Source organism: Impatiens glandulifera, chromosome 1 (genome assembly GCF_907164915.1).
Source record: "Impatiens glandulifera chromosome 1, dImpGla2.1, whole genome shotgun sequence".
NCBI lineage: Eukaryota > Viridiplantae > Streptophyta > Magnoliopsida > Ericales > Balsaminaceae > Impatiens > Impatiens glandulifera.
The window spans coordinates 15,822,890-15,848,845 of record NC_061862.1 but is presented as its reverse complement, the minus strand read 5'-3'; the positions used below and the strand labels follow the sequence as shown (position 1 = coordinate 15,848,845).

Genomic DNA, 25,956 nt, shown 5'->3' with positions numbered 1-25,956 from the left:
TTATTTTCGTTTTTTTGGTTGTCTAATATATATATATATAATATATATATATATATATATATATATTTTGAAACAAATGACATAAATTCAAACCAAGTTAATTAAATTCTTCATAAGTTAGCAGCATAACAAAATTCAACCATTAACTTTTGAAAAATAATAAATTCAACGAAATATTCAATGAGAGTAAGTCCACGAATCAACGTGGCATGACACGTGGGTAGGAGAGAGAAAATTTTTAAATATCTCAAAACGGTAATTTCAGGTCCTGAAATGAGTAGTTTCGGGATCCGAAATGAGTGATTTCGGGACCCAAAACGGCTATTTCGGAAAAAAAAATGTCTTCTCGAAATAAGTGATTTTGGGACCCGAAATGAGTGGTTTTGGAACCCGAAATGAGCGCTTTCGGGACATGGGGACACCTGACAAGCCACGTCGAATTCATAGACCTACTTTCGTTGAATATTTCGTTGAGTTTATCCATCATCATAACTTTTAATCTCTTAAATAAAAATCTTACTTTTATGTTTTAACCATCAACGATGGTGTTATTTAATAAACAGAACCTAATCTTGTTACAAAGTGTTATTAAAAGTCACATTTATAACAATTTTATTTGGTAACCTTTGAAAGAATATATATCATAGGCTCATAGCTGGTTTTAATTGTAATTAAATCATACAAAATTGAATAATTATTGAAATTTTTTGTAAATAAACCCTTAAATTACTGTTCAATTTGGATATTTATTTTTAATTTACTTATCTTACATTAAAACAAAGAGAAATCATAGACCATAAGAAAATATTGAAAAAAATTATAGTAAAATGATGTATCATCTTTTTGATTGGATTGAAAATTTAATAAGAAAGTTTTCGGATTTTTAATTTTTACACATTATTTCCTACAAAGAAGTCAATATTACCGCTACTTATCATTTTTTTACAGAAATAATTAAGAGAAAATAAAAATAAAATATGTGTCTCAAATATACACTAATTTTTATTTAATATAAGAAAGTTAGCATGACTCCAATAATAATGATTTTCATAAGGTATTTTGAATGAGAATTTACCTTTTACAAGCTCTCACTTTAATTTAAAGTATTTTAAAACCTTTTCAAATATATTAAGAACAAATTTACTTTCTTTTTTTGTTATTGATGCGGTTGGTGTGTGATTAAGGCTTAAACAAAGTGATTACTTAGCCAAAAAGTGATTAGGAGGATAAGACATTCCATCCCAATCATTGGAAGCTTAGGCCCATCTTTCAATACACCAGCTAATCCTCCTTTAATTTGGTAATTAAAGCTACCAGCACTCTCATATTAGTTCAATTTGAATTCTCAACCTAATTAATTCTTCTACCACCCAAATGATTCCCATTATAATTCATATTGTCCTCAAGTGATTAAAGAAGTAAATATATACATGATCATTAGGATTATACAAGAATTGTGATCCTATAATTAGGTTGGTTCATCTACCACTACCCCTCAAGTCACAATACACCATGACCCATAAAAAATTGTGGTGTTAATTAATAAGATAAGTAGTTGTGGGTTATGGGTTATATTCAAAATAAGGACATTTGATGGGGTTGTAGTATTTGAGTTGCTCATCTAAAGCAACATTTTTTATTTTAAAATAATCCATGCAAAATGAATAAATGTCATCTAAACCAACAATTAATGTCAAACCTTACTCAATCTAGTCCACCAAAGTCACCATAGCACATATACCATTTTGAGAATAATATGCATTTGTGTTTACATCAAATCTAATTATATATATTGTCAAAAGTAAGAAGCAAATAAGCTAACCCATTGCAATCTTGATTGGGAGAACAATAAAGAGAGGTAGGTAGATTCCAATTGTCTATTATAAGATGTGGAACCCATGATTTCTGATAATCTATATCTTTGTTTCATAATAAGATTATCATCTTTTTTTCCTGATTAAATGTTCAATTTTTATATTAATAAATTATATCGATAATTCATTGTGTTGTAACCTCGTAGGCTAATTATCGGTCTAAAATTCTAAAAGGAAACATAGTGCAAATATAAGTAAGAAATTATATGATGAACACATTTAAATAATAGTCAACAACACCTTATAAATGAGCAATAAAATGTAATGGGGAGGGAATAAATTTGTTGTTTTTGTTTTATATCCTCAAAAGTCCCAACAGAAATGAAAGTGTGAGCTGGGTGGATAATTTGCTGCTAGTGGTAGGTTGGGTGTGCAATACAATAAACTAATAAATCCAACCAATCGCATTTTGGAAAATCCATTGGAACAAAATGAATGAGTAAAAAGACAATAAAACATCATAAAAGTAAAATCTAGGTCAGGTCAAACCTATAAATCATATGATAGTTGCATTATGACAGTGACTGGTTGGGTCAAAACATTATCGTATTTATATCTAATAGAGTTAGCCCATAAAATTTAGAAACGCTGGATTTTGTTAAGGTTGATTTGACCTTTAAATTTGTTAATGTATGGTGCTAGAATGATCTCACAATCAAATTTAAGACGTTCTAAGTGGGAATCGAACTCGTGAAATTTGATCTAATTAGAACCACTAAAATTATTATTATTATCTTATTTATTATATTCAGTCGAGTCAACCTATAAATGTAGGATTACAACATTTATTCTAGATTGGGTCATACAAAAAGTATACTTATAGGTTTAGGTCTTACTAAAATGTGCTCTAGTGAGCCAGGTCCATTCGTTCAATCAAAGACTTCGTGTTGAGACCCCAAAAAATCGACCAATTTTTATCCAATTTGGGTTGTTTTATTGAAAATTTCCAAAAGGATTAATATGAACAAAATAGTTAATGACCAGGACAAAATTGTGGTTCTAATTAAGAGAGTTTGGCCGGTGTTATATTCAATTAAGGATATTTGATGGGTTGGTTATGGTGAATGGCAGAATTGCCTACTAGCTTGGTCCCCACTACATTAAGAGCTTGTTTTATCTTGATTTGGGAGGGATTTTGGAAATTTTTAAAATAAGTATATTTTTTTGGAATTTTGTTTAAAATATAAATTGTTAAATAATAAATAAATAAAATTAAGTTATTTGAATTTTTAATTGGTTTAATTATTAAAATAAGGTAAGGCTATTTTAGTAATTTAATTGATAAAATGATTTGATAATTAAATGAATATTTTTTTTAATGATTAATGCAAAATGATATAAATGAGAGTCGGTTAAGCTTAACGAAAAAAACATTACAAAATTGATAAAAACGATTAGAAAACAGAACAACAGATAAAAATGTTCACCACAAATAAGAAATAAACAAAAAGAACAAAATTTAACGAACACAGAATTCCTCGAAAAGAATAATGAGTTCCACGACTGCCTCAACTAGTTTATCAAATGAAACCTCACCGATTGTCAATATAATATAATTATGTATTAAATGCATCGGTTGACAATAATCACTGAACGTTCTACCGTTCCTTTCAAGTCAAATTATTCATGAGAAGATAAACAAGATAGGAGTTCAACGCCTCAGCCCAAACGATTTCATCATCTCTATCCATACTTCTCAACAACTAACGATAGATTCTGGCATAACTCATAAGATACCACTCATGTTCCATAATAAGCTTCAAATCGCAACCACTCTATCACAGTGTAGGAGCAAGTGAGGCACCGCCTCCGTCTCTTTGTGACACATTCTACATCGACTCACCATAATACAACATTTTTTCTTACATCTATCATCCGTCAAAATCCCTTTATACATGACACTTCATCCAAAGAACAAGAATTTTAATGGGAACTTAGAGTTCACAACTTCTCTCATATGAGATCGTAAGGAGCATTCTCCGCAATTAAAGAGTAGCAATGATTAAACTTAAAATTATCAACATCTTGACAACGCAAAATATCACATGTAAAAGAATTCACTTCTTTGCGCCCCACCATATTCAACAATCTATCATGTGAAATTAACTTTTTAACATTTAGTCTTCTTATATACATAATCTTCATTGTAAAACCATTAGAATTCACGCCAAACATATCCTTGACTTTAGCATCTCTATAGATAGAGATCGAGGCAAGAGCCGAAAACAATGAAGAAAGACTTCTGACACTACACCATACGTAATCCCAAAAGTTGATCAAAGAATTATCACCAACCGAAAATCTGCACTGACCACGAAAAGACTTTCACATAACCAAGATGTCATTCCAAATACCGCATCCTATTGTCGGATTAATAGATTTGGTAAACCAGCCAAACCAATAATGCTCATAGTTACATCCAATCATAATAGCCAACTTTGAAAAATATTTGCTACACATTTCGATAAAAATAAATTGTTAAACGAAGTCACATATTCCTTATGTTAAGGAACCAAACAATCTTACTCCACAAAATCTGCAAGTCAAAGATGCAATCAAGTCACAATATATTCCTCCATAATCTTAGTGACTGCACAGCTAATTGTTACCCATATTTAGACTCCACAAAATTTGTAAGTCAAAGATGCAATCAAGTCACAATATATTCCTCCATAATCTTAGTGATTGCACAGCTAATTCTTACCCATATTTAGACTTTACATATAACAAATTGTAATATAAATAACCTGTACATTTCTCATTCATATATACAATTCATTCCTTTTCAATCATACATCTTCTCTACATGGTATCAGAAGTCTAGATCCTACAATGTCATCAAACGCCTTCTCCGTCCCAAACCCTACCGACCCCGGCTATCCCATCTTCTTTGTCAACCTATCGCAATGCAAACCCTTACAAACTACAAACAACACCACCAACTTTACACAATGGTCTTCCCAAATCAAGTCATTCTTATTTGGTTTCGGCCTATTTGACTACCTCACTAGAGAAAAGAAATGCCCACCACCAACAATCACCAAAGACGACAACACTGTCACCCCTAATCCCAGTTACGCCTCATGGTCTCGACAAGACCAACTATTGTTAGGCTCCCTCATCGGCACTCTTGACGCCAAGATCGCACCTCTTGTAGCCTCTGCTGCTACATCTCATGAAGCATGGACTACTCTCAAATCTCTCTACGCAAATCCTACTCGCAGCCATATCCTCCAAGTCAAGAAACGACTTGACTCAATCAAAAAGACACCCGATCAAACCATCACTGACTATATGCATCAAATAAAACAATGCACCACTGAACTTGCCAATCTAGGCAAAACTCTAGATCCCGAAGACATCATTGCAAAGGTTCTAAATGGACTCGATCAAACCCAACACCGTTCCATCATCGAAACCGTTGAAGCTCGAGATACTCTCATCCCGTTCGATGCTCTCCATGAAAAACTCATACATCATGAGCTCACCAAACTCCATGACAACACCAACTCCACCTCAACAACACATACCACCGCTTTTGTCGCAACCTACAAACCATCATCCAATACTCGCCAAAATAACAATTACTCCCGACCCCAATACTCTAAAGAAAACAGCCGACAGTCCTCACCACACTACCCCAACCCCTCCTCCTCATCCAACACCAAATCACCTGATGTCTGCCAATATTGTGGCTACACTGGTCACACCATCTCCGTCTGTCGCCACTTCTCTCGCGCCCATTCTAACTTTACACTCAAACCCTTTGTACGTCAATCTTGTTACACTCGTCCTCAAGCCAACACTGCCTATTCATCTCACGCCCCTCCATGTGACTGGATTATAGATAGCGGTGCTACTCACCATGTCACACATGATCTCGATAATCTATCCCTTCACACTCCTTATACAGGCAACGATGATGTTATCATCGGTGATGGCTCATCTCTTCCATTCTCTCACACAGGTTCATTCACTATCACCTCTCAAAACAAATCTTTACTCTTTCAAAATGTTCTTTATGTTCCAAAAATTGCACAAAACATTATTTATGTCTCCAAGTTTTGCCTTGATAATAATGCACAAATTGAGTTTACCTCTTCTTCCTTTCGTTTCAAGGCTATCTCCACGAACACCATCCTACTCCAAGGAACTTTTAATCATGGCATGTACACCTGGTCTTCTTCCTACAAATGTGCCTTTCAAACATCTCTCACATCATCTACTTCAAAGCTATCCACCACGTCTGCTCTCCTATGGCATCACCGTCTTGGCCATCCGTCATTTAAATTTTTTTCTTATATTTCAAATTTATGTAATTTAGGTTCAATTTCATCCCTTGATTACTGCAATTCTTGCAAGATTAATAAAGCACATAAACTTCCTTTCTCTCAATCCACTCTTACGTCTACAACTCCCCTTGAATTATTATTTTCAGATGTTTGGACCTCACCCCACCTCTCACATGACAACTACAAATATTATCTAATCTTTGTGGACCATTACACTAAATATGTATGGTTTTACCCTCTCAAAAATAAATCCGACTCTCTCACAGTCTTTCTTGACTTCAAAAAATTAGTTGAAAACTATTTCAAAAGAACGATCATAACCCTATTCTCTGACAATGGAGGCGAGTTCATCAAAGTGGCTCCCACCTTACGCGCTAATGGCATCTCACATCTTACTACACCTCCCCATACCCCTGAACACAACGGCTATGCAGAACGCCGTCATCGTCACATTGTCGAAACTGGTCTCTCTCTCATATCTCATGCCAATCTACCTGTCACTTACTGGACACATGCATTCTCCACCGCTGTGTATCTCATAAATCGATTACCTACACCAACCTTACAAAATGACTCTCCCTACTATCGACTCCTAAATGTCAAACCTATCTATTCCCAATTACACTCCTTTGGCTGTCTATGCTACCCATTACTACGACCTTATGCTTCCAATAAACTAGATCCTCGATCTCAACCATGCATTTATCTTGGTCGTTCCCTAACTCAAAGCGCTTTTCTGTGCCTAAATCTTACCACAAACAAAATCTACACTTCTCGTCATGTCACTTTCATTGAGCATGATTTTCCATTCCACCGTCTATCAAACCAACCAAATTCAACTTCGCTTCCCTCACCTCACGAATGGTTTCCCACTCCTCTCATACTTATTTCATCACATAACCCTACAACACCATCCACCACTGTCACACCCCCACAGAACACACCTCCTATGCCACCACATCCATCACATAACCCTACAACACCGTCCACCACTGCCACACCCCCACAAAACACACCTCCTACGCCACCACATCCCCCCCTCCGCCTATTCTCCCTCGTCCTGTAACTCGTCTCACAAACAACATAACCAAACCTAACCCAAAGTATGCCCAACTTACCACTATCTCCTCACCCACGTCACTACCAACCACCCCCAAACAAGCACTCTCCATCCCTCATTGGCGTGATGCTATGCTTGCTGAATACAATGCTCTACGAAAACACAATACATGGACTCTCGCACCACCTAGTGAAGCTCGAAATGTCATTGGTTGTAAATGGGTCTTCAGAATCAAATATAATCCTGATAACACGATTCACAAATACAAAGATCGGCTTGTCGCAAAAGGTTTTCATCAACAAGCTGGTCTTGACTACTCTACCACCTTCAGTCCGGTTATCAAACCAGTCACGATTCGACTCACCCTCTCAATTGCTCTCCAACACAACTGGATATTACGCCAACTCGACATCAACAACGCCTTTCTCCAAGGTGATCTCCAAGAGACAGTCTTCATGCAGCAATCATCCGGCTTCATCGACGCTAACAACCCTTCTTATGTGTGTCGTTTAAACAAAGCCATATACGGGTTAAAACAGGCTCCACGCGCATGGTTTACAGCCCTCACCTCCTATCTACTACAATTCGGTTTTACAACATCTCTCGCCGACCCCTCTCTCTTCATTTACAAAAAAAATGGCGACCTCCTATATGCACTTGTTTATATCGATGACATTATCGTAACTGGTCCTTCACCTGATTTTGTCTCGGTTTTTATTTCAAACTTTGCCAAACGCTTTTCTCTCAAGGACTTGGGGCAACTTTCCTTCTTCTTAGGGGTGGAAGTACAACACAACACTTCTGGTCTCCTTCTCTCCCAAAGAAAGTACATACACGACCTCCTTCAACGTCATGACATGCTTGACTGCAAACCATCAACTACCCCTATGCTTGCTCACCCTCAACTGCTACAAAATACCTCCACACCTCCATGTGATCCTACTACTTATCGTTCTGCTGTTGGAAGCCTCCAATACTTATATCTCACACGTCCTGACATTGCTTACTCTGTCAACAAGTTAACCCAGTTCATGCAACACCCGCAAGAAGCTCACTGGACAGCTCTCAAGAAGCTCCTCCGCTACCTTCACGGGACTTCTCACCTTGGTTTGCAATTACATCGCAATACTCCGTCATCACTACATGCCTTTAGTGACGCGGATTGGGCAAGCGATGTTGATAACTTCATCTCCACTATAGGTTATATCATATATCTCGGCAAAAATGCTATCTCCTGGACATCTCGCAAACAAAAAACGATAGCCCGATCCTCAACCGAAGCTGAATTTCGTGCCATTGCTGACACCACTTCCGAACTCAATTGGATAAAATCCCTTCTACAAAACTCGACATCCACTTACCTTCTACACCTGTTATATATTGTGATAACTTAAGTGCTACAAATTACTCCGCCAATCCGATTTTTCACTCTCGAATGAAGCATGTTGCTCTCGCTTTTCATTTTGTTCGTGAACAAGTCCAAGCTGGAACACTTCGGGTACAACACATCAGTGGACATGATCAGCTCGCCGACGGCCTCACCAAACCTCTCCCTCGCCCGCGTTTTGAGTTCCTATTATCCAAGATTGGCCTCTTCAATGGAAGGTCCATCTTGAGGGGGAATGTTAAGGAACCAGACAATCTTACTCCACAAAATCTGCAAGTCAAAGATGCAATCAAGTCACAATATATTCCTCCATAATCTTAGTGATTGCACAGCTAATTGTTACCCATATTTAGACTCCACAAAATCTGCAAGTCAAAGATGCAATCAAGTCACAATATATTCCTCCATAATCTTAGTGATTGCACAACTAATTCTTACTCATATTTAGACTTTACATATAACAAATTGTAATATAAATAACCTGTACATTTTTCATTCATATATACAATTAATTCATTTTCAATCATACATCTTCTCTACACCTTATACCAAACTTAGAGTCATAAAAATGAATAGTAATGTAATATAATATATATTTTTTAAATTAGATTAAATACTAAATAAAAACCAAAAATTCATATCAAATGAGCTCAAAACCAACAATTAATGCAAAAGTTAAGCATTTTAATTTTAGTAGTAGATTTGCTCATCTAAACCAACAATTAATGCCAAAGTTAAACATTTTAATTACAAGAATAAGATGTCACCCCCATAAGATAAAGGGATGACAAAAACTTTAGTAAAATTGTTTTTATCGCCTCTGATAGTTTAATTTCTCTATGCATAATGCAAATAGAGCCGCGAAACCAACTGGGAAAGCAAGTAGAACAACTGCCGTTAACGGTAAACGGTCGTGGTGAAAACCGAAGAAATCATGAAGGAAATCCGCCACAGATTTCTGCCCTCCAAAAACGAAAATCGTCCTTTTCAAATCCCCGTATTGTGAAGTAAGCATCGCATTCAATGTCCACGAGGTTGGAGTCATATAATACAACCAAATCCACCACTTTGGTATTTGCTGCATTAAGTTAAAAAAACATTATAACAATGTTTATTTTATTTTATTTTCATTTTTAAGGTAAACTGAGATTGGTATAATAGGATTAATGAATTACCGGTTGAGGAATGAGAAATCCCGCAAAGAGATTTAACAATGTGTATAGCGTTGATTGTAGGATTGCTGCGATTGGAAAACTAGGCGTGACCGCAACTAGCAGCATCCCGAGATATGTGAAGTATAAGATTGTGCAAAACATTGAATAAAAGTACCAAAAAATCTTGTAGGCCGATGGATAGAATCCTATCATTGGATATGTGATGATCACAAACACAATGGCTTGGGCCAATAGATAAGGTATCTCGATCGCGACTTGGGCAAGGGCATATGCCCAAGGACTATACATTCCGGCAAACCTTTCGCGATACAAGACAAATCGCTCGGTTGTGACATAGGGTAAAACAGATGACGAATTATTAATTCCCAAGAAAAGAGCAGCCGAATACATTGCTCCAAGCATGTTGAAGAGACTTTGTTGGTCATGTCTATCAAACAAACAAACAAAACAAAGTTATGTATAATTTAACCTCAAAACTATTAAAAACTAGCATGCATGATGCAATTTGTTTACTTACATTTTCCTCCCTTGACCCCAATATAAAGCCCCTAAAAGCAACGACGCGAACACGAGGTATAAAGATCGGTTTAGGTTGTATGAAGGGCTTCTCCAATACGACAAGTATTGTTTCCAAAGACACGATTTGAATTGTCCCCAACCGTTTTGTGAAAATCGTGTTGGAAAATGCAAATCTTTTGAATTTGGTGACGGGATACTCAAGGTTTTCACTAGCTCCGTGTTATCCCTATTGCAAAGAACAAATAATTAGATTAGTTATTACTCATATTTGTTTCGCGATTTCATTGCGAAATTTTTGTAACATACTTATATAAGGCGGAATTCTTATAAACTTGAGCAAAATCAATCTGAAGTTCAGCCTCCGAAGATGTAGAAGTGACCTCTAACATCCATGTCGCAGGGTTGTAATTATCTTTGATTTTTGGCACGCCACGAATGTCCTGTTAAAAATAAAAATGCGGTTCTAACAAGTGTCGCTAGAAATAGTGACGACGGTTTTGCTAAACTAACCTCGAAATATTCGATGACACTACTCGAACAAAGACCAAGTGGGCCGGAATAGATCATTTGACCGCCGACTTTCAACAAAACTAACTGCATCCACACAACACGACACACGAGTTTAGTGTTGTTTTGTTAGGTTGCTGATATTAGAAACTAAAACATAAATTATTACCTCGTCGAATGCTTCGAAAATGTCGATACTCGGTTGGTGAATTGTGCAAACAATTGTCCTTCCAGTATTAGCCACATTCTTAACCGCCCGCATAACGATTGCAGCCGCTCTTGCATCCAAACCGGTTGTTGGTTCGTCCATAAAAATAATGGAAGGATTTGCGACAAGCTCCACTGCTATCGTGAGCCTCTTACGTTGCTCTGTTGACAATCCGCTAACGCCTGGAATCCCGACAAGGGAATCCTTAATCTCGTCAAGTTCAATTGTCTCTAATACTTCTTTCACAAAATCCTATACAATACAACAATAGAATGAGTACGAAAAATCGAGTTTTTGTTTGTGTTTGTGTTTGTGTTTGTGTTTGTGTTTGTGTGTGTCTTACGAGTTTATTTCTCGCATCAATTTCAGGATGCAGCCGCAGCCAAGCAGAGTATACAACTGATTCTTCAACTGTGATTTGTGGCGAATGAATGTCGGTTTGCTCACAATAACCAGAGATTCTAGCAAAAGTATCTTGAATCTTAGGATATCCTCCCACTTTGATTTCACCCTCAATGAAACCACTAGTTTTCCTTCCGGCAAGAACATCAAGAAGTGTCGTCTTTCCAGCTCCACTCACCCCCATAAGTGCGGTCAATACGCCTGGTCTGAATGCGCCCGTAATACTATGAAGAAGTTGAAGTCTACTCTCATTGAACCCGTTTTCTTTCATTTCCTATACCACAAACAAAACCACACCACGGTTAGCCATCGTCGTGAATAAACGTTAACTAGCCTTGGATGATTGATTACCAGAGGGGTGTCGATAAAGTATTGAACATCTTGAAACACTATAGTAAGTGGTTCAAAAGGTAAAACCATTCTACCTGAAATTGTATAAACAAATTTAATGACAAAACAACATATCTCGAGCCAAAAAGAATGGGAGATGAACCAACCTTTACGAGCTTCTTCGGTTGCAGCCTTGGGATTTATGTCATCATCATGATCAGATAATTTGTCGCTCGAAATAATAGCCCGAGTTTCAATAGCTATGTATAAATAATTCAAATTGGGATGTGATGAATTATAAAAACCGTGGCTAATAATCACTAAATAAATGTTTGCAAATCAACTTACGTTTCAAAAAAGATAAGGCTAATGTAGAACCAATGGTGAAAAGAATTGTAAAACCAAATAAAGCACCAATCGATATCCAAAAGAAGTAATCTTGATAATCTAAGCCACGGCTTATAAGAGTTTGATGCCCAATTGTCACATTCCCAATAAAATCCTGATAAATAAAAGTTGTGTAAACATTAGCGACGCTTAATTAACCGTCACAAAAGGTCTGTATTTATTACCTTCTGCCATCTTGGAGCAAGGAATTCATTAACCGCAATTCCTATTTCTGCATATGTCAAAGGTGAAATCCAAAATGCCCATCCCAACCAACTCGGCATGGTTGCTGCATTGATTAAAAAAAATTACTTAAACCGAAGATCATCATCTATAATCGATAGCATAAAGAGAGGAAAATCTTACTCTTGGGAATGACAAAACCGCTAAACAAGAAAACAAACAGCACGACAAGAGTTCCAACAATTGCAGAAGCAACCATTGTTCTACAAACTGATGCTGTGAATCGGAACAGAGCCGTTGCTGTTATGTGAAGTGCGAAAAGAAGAATGAACTGACGAAAGAATCTTGCAGGTTCTGGACTGTATCCGATTACATAGTAAGTTAAAGATGTCCATATAATAGACTGCATCATTGAAAGAGGGATCTTAAGAATAGTAGATGGAATAGCATAAGCCCAACCAGGATAAAAATACAAATCTCTCTGTTTATAAAAAGCTGGTAATCTTCCAATTGTAAAAGCTAATTCAGGAAAACCATCAAAGAAGATGATGATTAGACCAAAAAACAGAGCACCCATGTAATAATTTGCATCCACTATGTTAACTTTCATCCTCGTTCGTATAAACACAGTCATTGTCAAGACAGATGTCACGACAATCTGAACTGTTTTGAAGACGTAAACAAATGAATTCCTTTTCATTAGAAGAACTTCCCTCGACATACAAGCTTTAAATAGGTCCCATTTCGAAAGAGAATACTCGTTAAAAGATATCGCTTCTTCTTGCTTGATACTATTCGATTTCGTGAAGTCTTTCCCGACGTTATAAGATTCCTTGAATTTTGTAGAGAAAGCTGATATCGAAACGTAGCTATATGTTTCATTAGTTCTATACCAGTATTGTTGTTGATCCTTTCTTGAAATAACCTGAAACAAATTCATTATTAGTCAAGAAGACTCAATTGTAAAGAATAGATTTTTTTTTTACCTCTTGGAGGTAATCAGCTACTCCTTTCCTTTCAGGACATTTGAACCCGAATTGTTCAAAGAATTCAAGAATGGAATCGCGCTTTCCGTGATACACAATCTTCCCTTCTGCCATCAAGATTATGTCGTCGAAGAGATCGAATGTCTCGGGAGCAGGCTGAAGCAATGCCACTAATACAGTAGCGTCGGTTATATGTGCCAGTTGTTGAAGACAAACGATAATTTGATAAGTAGTGGAACTGTCTAATCCGTTTGATATTTCGTCCATAAACAGAGCTTTTGTCGGTCCAACTATCATCTCACCGGTAGTTAATCTTTTCTTTTGGCCACCCGATATACCTCTTCTCATGGCGTCTCCGACCAATGTGTCAGCACATATGTCGAGTCCGAGAATCTGAAAAACAACTATGAATCAATTTGTTCATATGAATGAAGAAAATGAATTAGAATTAATGTTACTTTTAAGATATAGTCTGTTTGGAGATTTGTGTTTTGTCCTTCAACTGCAACAGCTTTCATATAAGTGTCTATATCTGAATTAGGAAGAATTCCAGCTTCTTTTTCTCTTCTAATTACTTCAGATATAATATCTGCATCAAAATTATTCATCAAAATTAAAAACAGTTCTTTACCCATGAACGGTAGGTATGTTATCTATCAATATTGTACCTGCCCGACTTCCAATTCCCTGGCAACGGGCAGAAAAATCCAGCGTTTCTCTTACGGTGATCTCGGGTATATGAAGGTCGGTTTGACTTATATAAGCCGAGGTTTTCTGAGGAACAAATTCATCCAGTTTGTAACCATTGTAAGATATGTCTCCTGTTACTTTGAGAGACTTGTCTATATTCCCTGTCGATATATGTCAATTTGAAAGATTATTGTATTCGAATCTTCACACAAGGATTATTTGAAAAGAAAACAAAAAAAAGAACCTGAAAGTGCTTTCAAAAGAGTTGTTTTTCCACAACTTGGAGGACCAAGCAATAAAGTCATTCTGCAATAGACACAATATATGATCAAATGACAACAATTGAAGGAGGAGAATCAAACAAACAAACAAGGAAACAAAGAAACAGACCTTCCAGGTTTGATCTCGCCGGAAACATCATCCAGGATTGTTATAGTGGCTCCTTTTGATTTTAAACCAGTCATCAAATGTGTACAATCCTATAAAACATTCAATCAAAGTTACGATTTTTGTTCTAAGTGGTACAATGTAAACCAATGGTTAAACTTACGGAAACCATGCTTTTGAAAGTATTCCATAGAGTTGGAAGAGGTTTTCCTTGCACTACTTCACAATCAGCTTGAACTCGAAGATTCCGATACCTAACCTCAATTGTGGGTAATTCTACGCCGACTCTGTAATTATGAGTTAGTAAGTATAATGAGAAAGTCAATTGTTACCGTTTAAACTTGATGATCTCAACTTACTTATCTATACGTTTCCTGAAATTTTGTAACAATTGTAGATTGTCATGTTCAATGTGTTTGATTAGTTTTTCAATGAACATACGACGTTCGACGAAGTTGAGTTTCCTGACATCAACCACTCGTTTAGCAGAACCATTGATCGGTTCATGATTTGGGTCGAATAAGGATGATCTTAATCGTTCGAATGTAGGAAGTCTGTCGATTGCAGCCCATTGTAAGACGGTTTCTTCATCAAATTCAAGATCGGTTGTTTTTGTTGAAGTGTTTAAACTGGAATTGAGATTTCGGAAGCTTGAAGTGTGACGACGAAATGAGGCTCTGAAACTCCTTCCGAGCTCGGATAGCTCGATTCCTAATGATTCTATATCGTCGTTACCTACCAATTGAGCCATTGATTGGCGTATGATTCAACTGGAATGGCTCGTTAACACATGAAAATAAAATGTTGTTATATATGTGTAGCTCAATGATGATGAAGAATGATAAATTAAGATAATACAAATCCATTAAAATATAAATAAATTTAGATCTATGATTTTATTTATTTATTTTTAAATTTAACAATAATTCATTTCATTTACTCTAATTAATTAAAATATTAAAATATTCTTTATTTTAAAAAAATAATATCTATTTCATTATTATATATTAATATATTTAAGTTTATTATGATTCAATTTTTTTAAAATAAATTTAGAGCTTTTTTGAGATGGGTTTAAAATATTTACAAAATGTTGAGTGAGAGTTATTTTGGAGATGTTGTATTTTTTTATTTATTGAATCGAGTGATGTAATTGATAAAATATATATGAAATAATATTTGATTATAATTGAATTTTAAAGTGGGGTCATACCTCTAAGATTATCATGTTAGCTCTCTTTTATTCTAAAAAAAATATGATTGAATTTAAAAAATAAAAAACAAATTAACAAAAGATCAAAAATTTATTATTTGATGAAAAAATAAATTTTGGGGATTTTTAATTGTTGCTATAATATTTTTTATATTTAAAATTTAAATTTTATAAATATAAAGTTGAAATACTTTAGTATTTTAATTAATGAACCATTTTAAAGTAACTCAAATGACAATAGGGATTTTTAAGAGATAAAAATGTTTTACTTTGAAGGATTAACTTCTTCCTTTACTCTCATAAAATATTTTAATTGATTAAATAAGTAATTTAATGATTAAACTAATAATAATGAGATAAAAAAATAATTTGTAAAAAATTGAATAAAAAAAATATCAAACAAGCTTTAAGTGCTTTACAAGTCTAGTCCAAGTTCCAGCCTTAACTTTAGCTACACTATTCAAATTTTAAAATAAATTAAATTAAAAAATTTAAATACTTAATAGTAATTTGATTTGTTAAAAGTACTTTAAGAAGATTTACATATCATGCATGATCTATAATATATAGAGATAAAAAAGCAAATCATTTAAAATTATTAAAAGTGTTACAATATTAAATATTAAATTTCAAGTGTTTGTAAATAAATATTACTCATTATCTTTATGTTGTTTATCAACATAAAAATAAGTTCATTAAATTAATGTTTATTTTAATCCATCAACTTTTTAATCATCTAAGAAACAAGAAAGTCATAATTTTTTTTTGTCAACAACAATATAAGTTTAAAACAGATGACATAAGTTAAATGAAACATAATCATCAATATTCTAAAGAAATGAAAAACTTGAAAGGAACATATTCAAACACATCAAAAATAAGACCATATTATAATTAACGAGATCAATATTATCAGAATAGCTTAACTCGGCCTAAATAAATTGAAATGTCTTAACTCTAAACATTTCGATAATTTTAACTTTTTTATCGTAACTTTATCTATATAGTTCATTATTTTTTGTAACTACTTTAATACAAGGGTAAAACATGATTTAGTTAATTAGGGAAGTCTGGACTTTACATAATCATAAAGTGTAACCTTAATATGAGGAACTAATTGGATGTTATTGTATAATGGTTAAAGTGTATCCATAATATAAGGAACTAATTGGATATTATTTTTTAAAATTTATTTTATTTCCTGTGTTTCTGTTTTTTCTTGTTCTTATATATATATCCTCTATTTCCAAGTTTTTTTTTACTTTTTTTTGGTCCAAACTCCAAAGCATAATGTGAAGTCAATTTACAAAATATTTTAGAAAAAAAATACAAGTTTTGGTGATATATATTACACAATTAACATTGATTAGAGTTGACATTAATGTTTGCAAGTATGAACGTGCAATATCGTTCAACAGTCAATATTTCCAATATACAAAATAATAATAATTCATTTGTCACTCTGCCTCTTATATATATAAATATGTGTAGCCAACTGTTAAATATTAATTAAATTAATTAAAGAATTAATAAATAATATAATAGTACCGTTTAAACCTAATTTGCTTTGGATAAATTCTTTTTGGATGCTTGTTTGACAAGATTAATGACCACATGTAAATAGTATGATGTAGGTGATGACAAAAGCTGTGATGTTAATTAGAAAAACTAATCATCAAAAGTCAAATAGACTATATTAAGGGTCGGGTTCAATGTTTTGTTTTTTCTAAGATTTTTTAAAAAATAATTATTGGATAATAAAAGTAAGTTATTTGAATTTTTAATTTGTTAAATTAAAATTTAATATATTTTTTATTTTAAAATTAATTTAATTAATGGAACGAGGAATTTGATGATTAGAATTATAATTAAGCGGTAAGAAAAGAATTTATAAAAAAATTGATAAAATTTCAAAAAAAAAAAAAAAAAAAAAAAAAAAAAAACTCTAAAGCCTACCCCAAATGAGCTCTAAATTATATTCAACTAAGAACTGTATGCAATGATGATTCAAATTTGTAAATCAAAATAAAAATACTTTTTATTTTATATTTGAAAAGTAAACTTTAAATAAATAAATTATAAGGATTTCTGAATGATACCATTTTGATAGTTTTGGGGGCCTTTGAGCATCTGAAATTTGAAGGCCCATCAATTGTAATTGGACTTGTCATTTAATTGCTGGTTTTCTTGCATTTTCACCGTTTATTGATCAAAATATATAAAAAATATCAACATTATTTCTTTAAAATTTTTTACCCAAATCATTTTATCTTATTTTTACTAGCATAGTCATGTTTGAAATATTTTTTACACAACTATCTCATCATATTTATTAGCATTTCTTTACTTCGGCTAACCAATTATATTATATTTTATTCCCCAATCGATAAATTATTATTAATCTCGTGACCTCATTTTGAACAGTATTCAATTATCTAATTAATTACCAACATTTTACCGTCACTTCATTCACATAATCACATATTTAACAACCACATATTATTTTTTCTCAATACTAATATATTAACCATATTTCGAGTCATTTTCCACCAAATTATTTCATCATTACCGGCCTCTTACCATCATTTCGGTTAACTAACTATCTATTTAACCATTATGATCTCTTATTATTTAATCGACATTTGAGTACTTATCTTGTGACTTCACTCAATATTTAACCATCATTATCTCTTATTCTTTAATCGACATTTGAGTACTTATCTTGTGACCTCACTCTGAGCATTTTGTATCACAATCATCTCATTCACATATTTAAATACTATCGTTTGTCCCCCAATCGAATTTTCATTACTAATATCTTCAACTTTATTTTGAGCATTTTGCACACAACCTTCTCAATATTATCGAATTCATATTATCACTTCGGTCAACCAATCATCTCATTACACATTCATATTATTCTTCAATCAAACTCTTATTACTAATATTTTGACCTCATTTCGAACATTTTACACTCAATTATCTTATACATTTTATCATACTTCGACCATTCAATTATTCTTTCATATAAATTTACACATAATAAGATTCAAACATGTCTTTATTATGTATTATAAAATACTTTAATCATTAGATAATTTAAAATTGTTGGTTTATATTTATAATTATTTATATTAATATATAATTAATAGGTTTAACAATACAAAATAAAACTCAACTTACATTAAAAAAACATTTTTCTTTAATTTTACAAAAAAAAAAAAAAAATTTATAAGAAATTAATAAATAAAAATATCAAAGTTCAATTCCAGTATGTTTATAAAAATATTTGCTATAATTTAAAATATAAAGTTAAAGTAATTTAGTTGGTTAAAGTATATATATATATATATATATATATATATATATATATATATATATATATATATATATATATATATATATAATATAATATAATAATATGTATGATTGGCCTTAAATTTATAATTATATTTTTTTAATTAATCGCTACAAATTTTGGAATGTGGTAAACCCACACATCAATTGTTGTGATAAAAAGACTCAGTAATCTAGTTATATATATATATATATATATATATATATATATATATATATATATATATATATATATATATATATAATCAGAAAAACTTAAAATCAAGTAGTGAGATATTATTAATAATTATTTGTATTTTATCATCATTATAATCATTTTTTTATATAATATAATAATAGGTAGGATAGGTTATAAGTTTAACACTTAAATTTATAATTATATTTTTTAATTAACCTCTACAAGTTTTCGAATGCATGCGGTAATCCCACACATCAATTGTTGTGATAGAAAGAATCAGTAATCTAGTTATAAACATTATTATATATATATATATATTTATATATATATATATATATATATTTTATTTTTATTTTTTTTGTTAATTGACTATAAAATCTCTATTATGGTAGAAGACTAATATTATCCTTGTGAATTATTTCATGACGTACAAACAAATCATATATATATATGTTACATCTATAATCAGAAAAACTTAAAATCAAGTAGTGAGATATTATTAATAATTATTTTTATTTTATTATCATTATCATCATTTTTTTTTATTATTAAAACAAAAAAATTTGAGTGATTTTATTTTGGTTTGATATAGAAGATTTGATTAAATTATATTAAATTGTTTGAGTATAAAATTAATGGAAAAGTGTTTTTTTTTAATATAAATGTTTAGACTAAATTAACAGATTTTTTTAGTTAACTTTTTTTTATTAAACATGAATGATTTTGACTTTATAAAATAAAAAATATATATTATAGCAAATAAGCTTAGTCTTTTTTATTCTATGTTGTTTTTTTAGAAAATTGGATTCAACTCATTTTTCAAATTGCGACTATTATCTGTCGATTAAGCATATAACCCGCAAACACACTTAATAATTTAATCAAACATAAAATTTATTGCATTAAATGCTGGAACCCAAAATTTCTTGAACCACTTGTTGTTTTTAAATAATGTGGTTTTGAAAGGTTAGTTTGACCTGAATTTTCACTATCACTAGGTCAATATTAATTTGAATAATTAAGTTGTCATTAAGTTATTTAATTTTATTCTCAATCAGATTCCTGTAAGTAAATTGAGAAAAAAGATAAATTCATCTCACAACATGAGATAAAAATAAATTTTATTTGGAAATATCTAAAAGTGAGTATAAAATGTTTTTAAATTTGTTATATATATAAATAAATAAATAAATAAATAAATAAAGTATCTTTTATAATATTATTTTATCTAAGTTAATATTTATAAATATATGTATATATATATATATATATATAAATTTATTAAAAGTATATATATTTAAAACCAGATCCGAAACTGCAGTATTTGAGAATTTTCAAACAAAATTGACGTACTTTATAATGGCTCAAAATATAGTAAATAATTAATACATCTATAAACTTTCAAAGTATTGGAACTATTAGAATCTTGTTCTTCTTTGTTATTTTTGATAGGTAGTTTTGAACAGGTCTATTTGAGTTGATTTTTCACTCAGGTCCAAACGGTAAACTCAAACAAAATTAAAACACAACTTAACCTCAAACAATCATTCATTTTTATATATAATATAAATGAATAATTTTTTAAAAAAAAAAATAGGTATAATGCTACGTATACATTTAAATGAGTATAAAATATGCAGATATATATAATTTTGTTTGAAATTGTTCTTTTTACATTTAATTTTGTGTTTTTAAATATTTTAAATCATTTAAATTTTTATAACATTATTAATTTGGGTTAAGAGTGACACAAATTCATCGTGGCATATTTTTTTTTAATTTTTTTTTATTTTACTATGTTTAAAACTCTCACATCTTTCAGATAACTTCTTTAGCTTCATTCACAAATGACATAGTTTTTCCACTTCATTTTTAAATAACGTTTCTAGATAACGATGGTGTAGACTAAAAAGACAATCAGTTATCTCCGGACACACTTTCTCTCCTCCATTAATCTTCTTGGTTTGCATCCACTTCAAAATAATTCAAAATTCATTTTCTCGATCAAATTAAGATGTGTTTAACTGTTATAGTGTAATGAAATAGTTTTAATTCTGCAATATGTTTAATTGTTAATCAGTCCGACATAACATACACTAAAAGAGTGGTTATCTCTTGGGTCTCGTTTGATCTTTGGGTTTTTGGGATAAAACTCAGGTTTTATTCAAAACCCAACAATCCCATCATCCATCAAATCAACACTTTTATTAATTAAAATACCCAAATTACCCTTAGGCCTTGTTCTCTTTGGGTTTTTAAAAAAACTCATTCAAAATCAATTTTCCAATCAATCACTTCTCAACAATCACATCACTCATTTCATTAACCAAAATACTAAAATACCCTCAATTTTAAATTATTATTTTTTATTCTATTCATATATATCAATACCCTTTAAGTCTTTTTACAAAAAATAATCATTACCTCCTCAAAATCATCACCAATCATTACTTTTTTCCCTCTCTAGGTTTTTTCAAAAACCCCAATCCGAACAAACCCTTACTTAAATATTTTATTTTATATTTTTAAAAAATAATATATATATATATATATATATATTATTTTATTACATTATAAAATTTATTTTCATATAAATTAAATTAATAAATTATTTCATTTTAAAAAATTATATTAAATATAAATAAGTTTAAAATATAAATAAAATTATAATATTCTATATTATCTAATATACCATTTAAATTTTAAATAATTTAAATAAATAATTATATTAGAAAATAAAGTGACATATATTTAAATAAAAATATTTATAACATTAATTTTATGTAAAAAATTCAAGATTTATCCAAATAATCCATAAATCAATCAAGACCCTAATATTTGATAATGAATCAGTTGGAAAATGAGATTTGAGAGGAGATGATAAGATAAAAATAAGTAAACAATTAGAAGGGTAAAACTGGAAGAAAAAAAACTTGGATTTTTACATAATTTGGTCAAACATGGTTTTTTTAGAAAAAATCCAGTAATATCCTTATAACCCAAAGATCAAACGAGGCCTTAGTGAGATTGAATCGAGAGTGTGAGTGAATAATGTAATTTGATTTAAAGACAAAGTTAGTTTGTTAATTAAAATAAAGCATAACCCATATCTAAGAAACACAACTTAGCTAAAACCTTATGCGATCAATAATTTTAAATTAATTATTAAGAGAGGGGAGATTTCGACGATAAAACATAGTTGTACATTCCTAAACTTAGATTCTTTATTTTATAGGGCTTGAAAGAGCCTAAATGTTTCTTAAAACTTGTGGAGAGTTCTCTTACATTGATGGATTGAAAATAGTAAGAAAGGAGGGGAAATAGTGATTAGTGGATATGTGAAATGAAAAATTAAAAAGAAAATTAATGTTAGAGAGATGATTTAAGATTTAGGGGGAGATATTACACAGTATCAGAATACTAAATAGGAAAAAGGAGTAGTAATGGATATACAGAATTTTTTTCTAATTAGATAAGTTATGACTTCTACCTCAATATTATTTAGAGATGGTTTTGGAGTATAACATAAATAAACAAAATCTGAATATGTAAGAGACGAATGAGTGTAACAACTTTGTTGTCGTTTTAATTTACAACATCGTTATTCGAAAATGAAGCGGAGCAGCCGCATCGTATTTGAGAATGAAACTGAAAAAGTCATATGAAAACGCAGTGAAAGTTTGTCCGTAATAAGAATTAGAAAAATAAAAATAGACGTCTCATGTATGAAAATTTTGTGACTATTAACCAAATTAGGAGTTGTAATATTTTAAATAATTTTTAGAGTAAATTCAAAAAATTAAATATATATAATGAATAATCTTAAAGAATATTATGCATAGAGATATTTCAAACTAATTTAAATTCACGACATATTATTTAAAATATATATTTATGTTTATATAATGGAGACTATTCTTATTTATTTTCACATATGTCATTAATGCTTTTGAATTTAGTGCAGCGGAATCAATGGGCCGGCAGTGAGTATAAATAATCTGGTAGTTGTCCACGTAGAATATACATCTAAATTAATTTCCAAAACCTTGTTTGATCTAGGACTATTTGAATAATCAATTTATTATTAATCTTTGCTTTATGTAGTTGATAGAAAGCTTTTTAATTTAGTAGGATCTAATAGTTTATTAACTAATTAAATTCTGCTTCTTCTTTTCTAATATTTAACATTTTTATATTATATATCTTATTTTTTTCTTAAAATATATTAAAAAATATTTTAAAATAAAATCAATAAAAAAATTAATACTAATGCGATTAACCAATTAGATTAGAGGTCTATATGATAGACTTTAACAAAAAAAAATTGAAGAGTACCGACAACAAGTAATTGAGTTAAGTAGTTACTCATATAAAATTATTGACTTTAAAAGTAGTTTTTTTTATTCTTCGATAAAAAAGATTCATTTTTTTAATAAAAAAATAGTAGAATGGAGTTGCGAAAACTTCTAAATAGGTATCTCACATCTAAGACTAATGGAACTAGATCGGATACCCATTTTGGGATTTCTCCTTCAACCGTATTGCAAACGGAAAACCAAAATGAGATATCTCATTTTCTCTCAATATACGTTGCTACGGTACATAATCGCATATATATTTTTATTTATATGTTAACCTTCAACTTTTATTTAATTAATTTTATATATTTAATTTATTTATATAATTTATTTATATAAGTTATTTATATTTTAATTTGTTTATATTTTTTTATCCTATATTTTATATTAAGCTTATTTATATAATTATTAATTTAATTTATTTATATAATTTAATTCATTTATATAATATTTTTTTTATATAATATAAATTTATAATAATGTTTAAAAAAATTAAAATAATATTAAAATCAAATTACTATAATAATTTTTTATTTCAACATGATGTATTTTTTTGTTCAGTGTATTGTAATTTTTAATTTTTTAATGAATTTTTATAACTAATTTATAATTAAGTTTAAAATAATTAGATGATATTATATTAATTTGGTGAATTTATAAATTTATAAAATATATGAATAATATTAAAAAGTTATAAAAGTTAATATAAAAAAATATTATAAGAATATTTTTTGGGTTTATGAATGAATTTTTAAGTTGTTTGAAACCGAAAACTTTAGAAAATTATCAAAGGCAACATGCTCCAACTTAGGGACTATCAAATAATTTTACTATCAACCTATCTTAATAGAAAAAAATGAGCAAGCCTAACTAATTTTCTCTCTAATTTATAAATTAAATTAAAACAAATCAAATAGGCCTAACAAATTATTTTCTACATTATTATAGAGATAAACTAAAATCATGAAAATATCCACTTCCTTAATAGTTTTGCCAATAAGCATTCATTTTCAACATTATTTTTATTGCACATACATACATACATACATTCACTCATAGAGAAAATTGATAAACAAATTAAAAACAAAAAATTAATATTATTATTATAAAAAAGATCAACAAGCCAATTGATCTCTATTATATTGGGATATAATTTCTTCAAAAATTGGAAGTCTTCTTGATCTCAAAGGAATCCATTCTCCCATCAATTGATCAATCCCTTCAATAAAAGCATCTTCTAACCCTAACCCTAATCCTAACCCTAACCCTTTCCCTCCATTTCCACCATCATCATCATCTTCAATCTCCTTCATCAGTTCTTCAGCTCGATTCCTCGATTTCAGATCACCTCCATCACCAGCCGAACTCAAAACCACTCTCGCCTCCTTATACTTCCCTTGCTTAATCAAACAAGAACACAAATTACAACCCTTGTTATGATCCGGCTCGATCTCTTGAGCTTTTCTATACACAATCTCCGCAGCTACATAATTCATTTGCTGCATATATGCCCAACCTAAATTCCCTAATATTCTACAAGTTTCCTGCTTTAACGTCACTTGAAATTTCCTACCGTGTGATCTAGCCGTCTTCGTTGCTTTTCCATTAAAAGCTTCTCCTTGATATATCATTCGAAGTTTCTGCTTTAATAACTCTATTTGCTCATCCAGTTTCCCACATTTCTGATCAATTAATCACAAATCAGTTCTATAAACAAAACGTAGTATCAATCAATCAATCAATCAAACTTACCTTGTACAAATCGATGAGAACGTTATCCAATGATTCCTGCGCTTGCTTAGAACATCGTTGTCTAAACGATTTGATTGCTTCAATTGCTTCTTCAGCTCTATCCATTTGTTTCATTACCACAGCCATATCTTTTAGAGCACTGTCAATTCTATCGCCTGCGTTTATTGCCTTCCAAAACATAACTATAGCCGCTTCCGAATCTTTCTCCACTAGCTGAATCAGTATTCAAATTCAGTCACATCGATCTATGATTATGAAACAGAGAGACGGAACAAAGAAGAAGAAGAAGAAGTGTTACCTGCATATATTTGGCTCGGACGTATGGACTATCACCGGTTGGAAGTTTGTGAATTACATGAAAAAGATCCTGTTTTTCTCCATTCTTCGGAATCTCATCGTCGCCGTTCATATTCATATTAACAAATTCACAATGACAAAGAAAAAGAAGAAGATCAGAGAGGCTATGGAGATTGGGTGTGGGAGTTTTGGATTATGGAGAAATGAATGAATGAATCTGGACGGAAAGAAGGGAAGGTTCTTTCTTCTTGGAGGGTTTTTCTCAACCGACGGCCTTTCAGTCACGTATAAGGGAGTTTCTTGTTGACGCGTGTAAATATGGACCAATCAAATTGGTCCGTTATTTTTGTATTCCACTTTTCATTTCTCCTTGTGTTTAACTCTGCCGTTACATACTTAACGGTACCGTTTGAT

At 31.0% G+C, this 25,956-nt stretch overlaps 2 protein-coding genes across 3 annotated transcripts; both read right to left on the bottom strand.

The window, feature by feature from the left end:
• Positions 1 to 9,271: 9,271 nt before the first annotated feature.
• LOC124919063 (pleiotropic drug resistance protein 3-like) lies at positions 9,272 to 15,151 on the bottom strand. The gene is made up of 19 exons (XM_047459200.1): positions 14,747 to 15,151; positions 14,551 to 14,674; positions 14,391 to 14,479; positions 14,245 to 14,306; positions 13,979 to 14,161; positions 13,769 to 13,899; positions 13,311 to 13,703; positions 12,508 to 13,249; positions 12,327 to 12,430; positions 12,076 to 12,256; positions 11,922 to 12,014; positions 11,776 to 11,849; positions 11,366 to 11,698; positions 10,984 to 11,274; positions 10,818 to 10,901; positions 10,614 to 10,747; positions 10,306 to 10,533; positions 9,789 to 10,215; positions 9,272 to 9,691 (listed from the first exon to the last, which is right to left on the bottom strand). Exons 1-19 carry the CDS (start codon positions 15,136 to 15,138, stop codon positions 9,425 to 9,427), a joined length of 4,332 nt encoding a protein of 1,443 aa, XP_047315156.1. The 5' UTR covers positions 15,139 to 15,151; the 3' UTR covers positions 9,272 to 9,424.
• Positions 15,152 to 24,412: 9,261 nt separating this feature from the next.
• On the bottom strand, positions 24,413 to 25,702 carry LOC124920669 (protein SULFUR DEFICIENCY-INDUCED 2-like). Of its 2 annotated transcripts, XM_047461212.1 has the most exons (4): positions 25,544 to 25,702; positions 25,246 to 25,458; positions 24,605 to 25,175; positions 24,413 to 24,566 (listed from the first exon to the last, which is right to left on the bottom strand). In XM_047461212.1, exons 1-3 carry the CDS (start codon positions 25,658 to 25,660, stop codon positions 24,609 to 24,611), a joined length of 897 nt encoding a protein of 298 aa, XP_047317168.1. In that variant the 5' UTR covers positions 25,661 to 25,702; the 3' UTR covers positions 24,413 to 24,566; positions 24,605 to 24,608. The 2 variants fall into 2 exon arrangements, with proteins under 2 accessions (XP_047317168.1, XP_047317167.1); XM_047461211.1 differs by lacking the exon at positions 24,413 to 24,566 and having other exon boundaries at positions 24,574 to 25,175.
• Between the last annotated feature and the right edge of the window lie 254 nt (positions 25,703 to 25,956).

Coding starts and splice junctions, on each gene's coding strand:
- LOC124919063 (XM_047459200.1), bottom strand. CDS start 15,138: ATGGCTCAATTGGTAGGTAACGACGATATAGAATCATTAGGAATCGAG. Junction 12,257..12,326: donor TTGCTCCAAGATGGCAGAAG/GTAATAAATACA, acceptor TTTATTTATCAG/GATTTTATTGGGAATGTGAC. Junction 10,748..10,817: donor GTGTCATCGAATATTTCGAG/GTTAGTTTAGCA, acceptor TATTTTTAACAG/GACATTCGTGGCGTGCCAAA.
- LOC124920669 (XM_047461212.1), bottom strand. CDS start 25,660: ATGAATATGAACGGCGACGATGAGATTCCGAAGAATGGAGAAAAACAG. Junction 25,459..25,543: donor TCCGAGCCAAATATATGCAG/GTAACACTTCTT, acceptor ATACTGATTCAG/CTAGTGGAGAAAGATTCGGA. Junction 25,176..25,245: donor TTCTCATCGATTTGTACAAG/GTAAGTTTGATT, acceptor TTAATTGATCAG/AAATGTGGGAAACTGGATGA.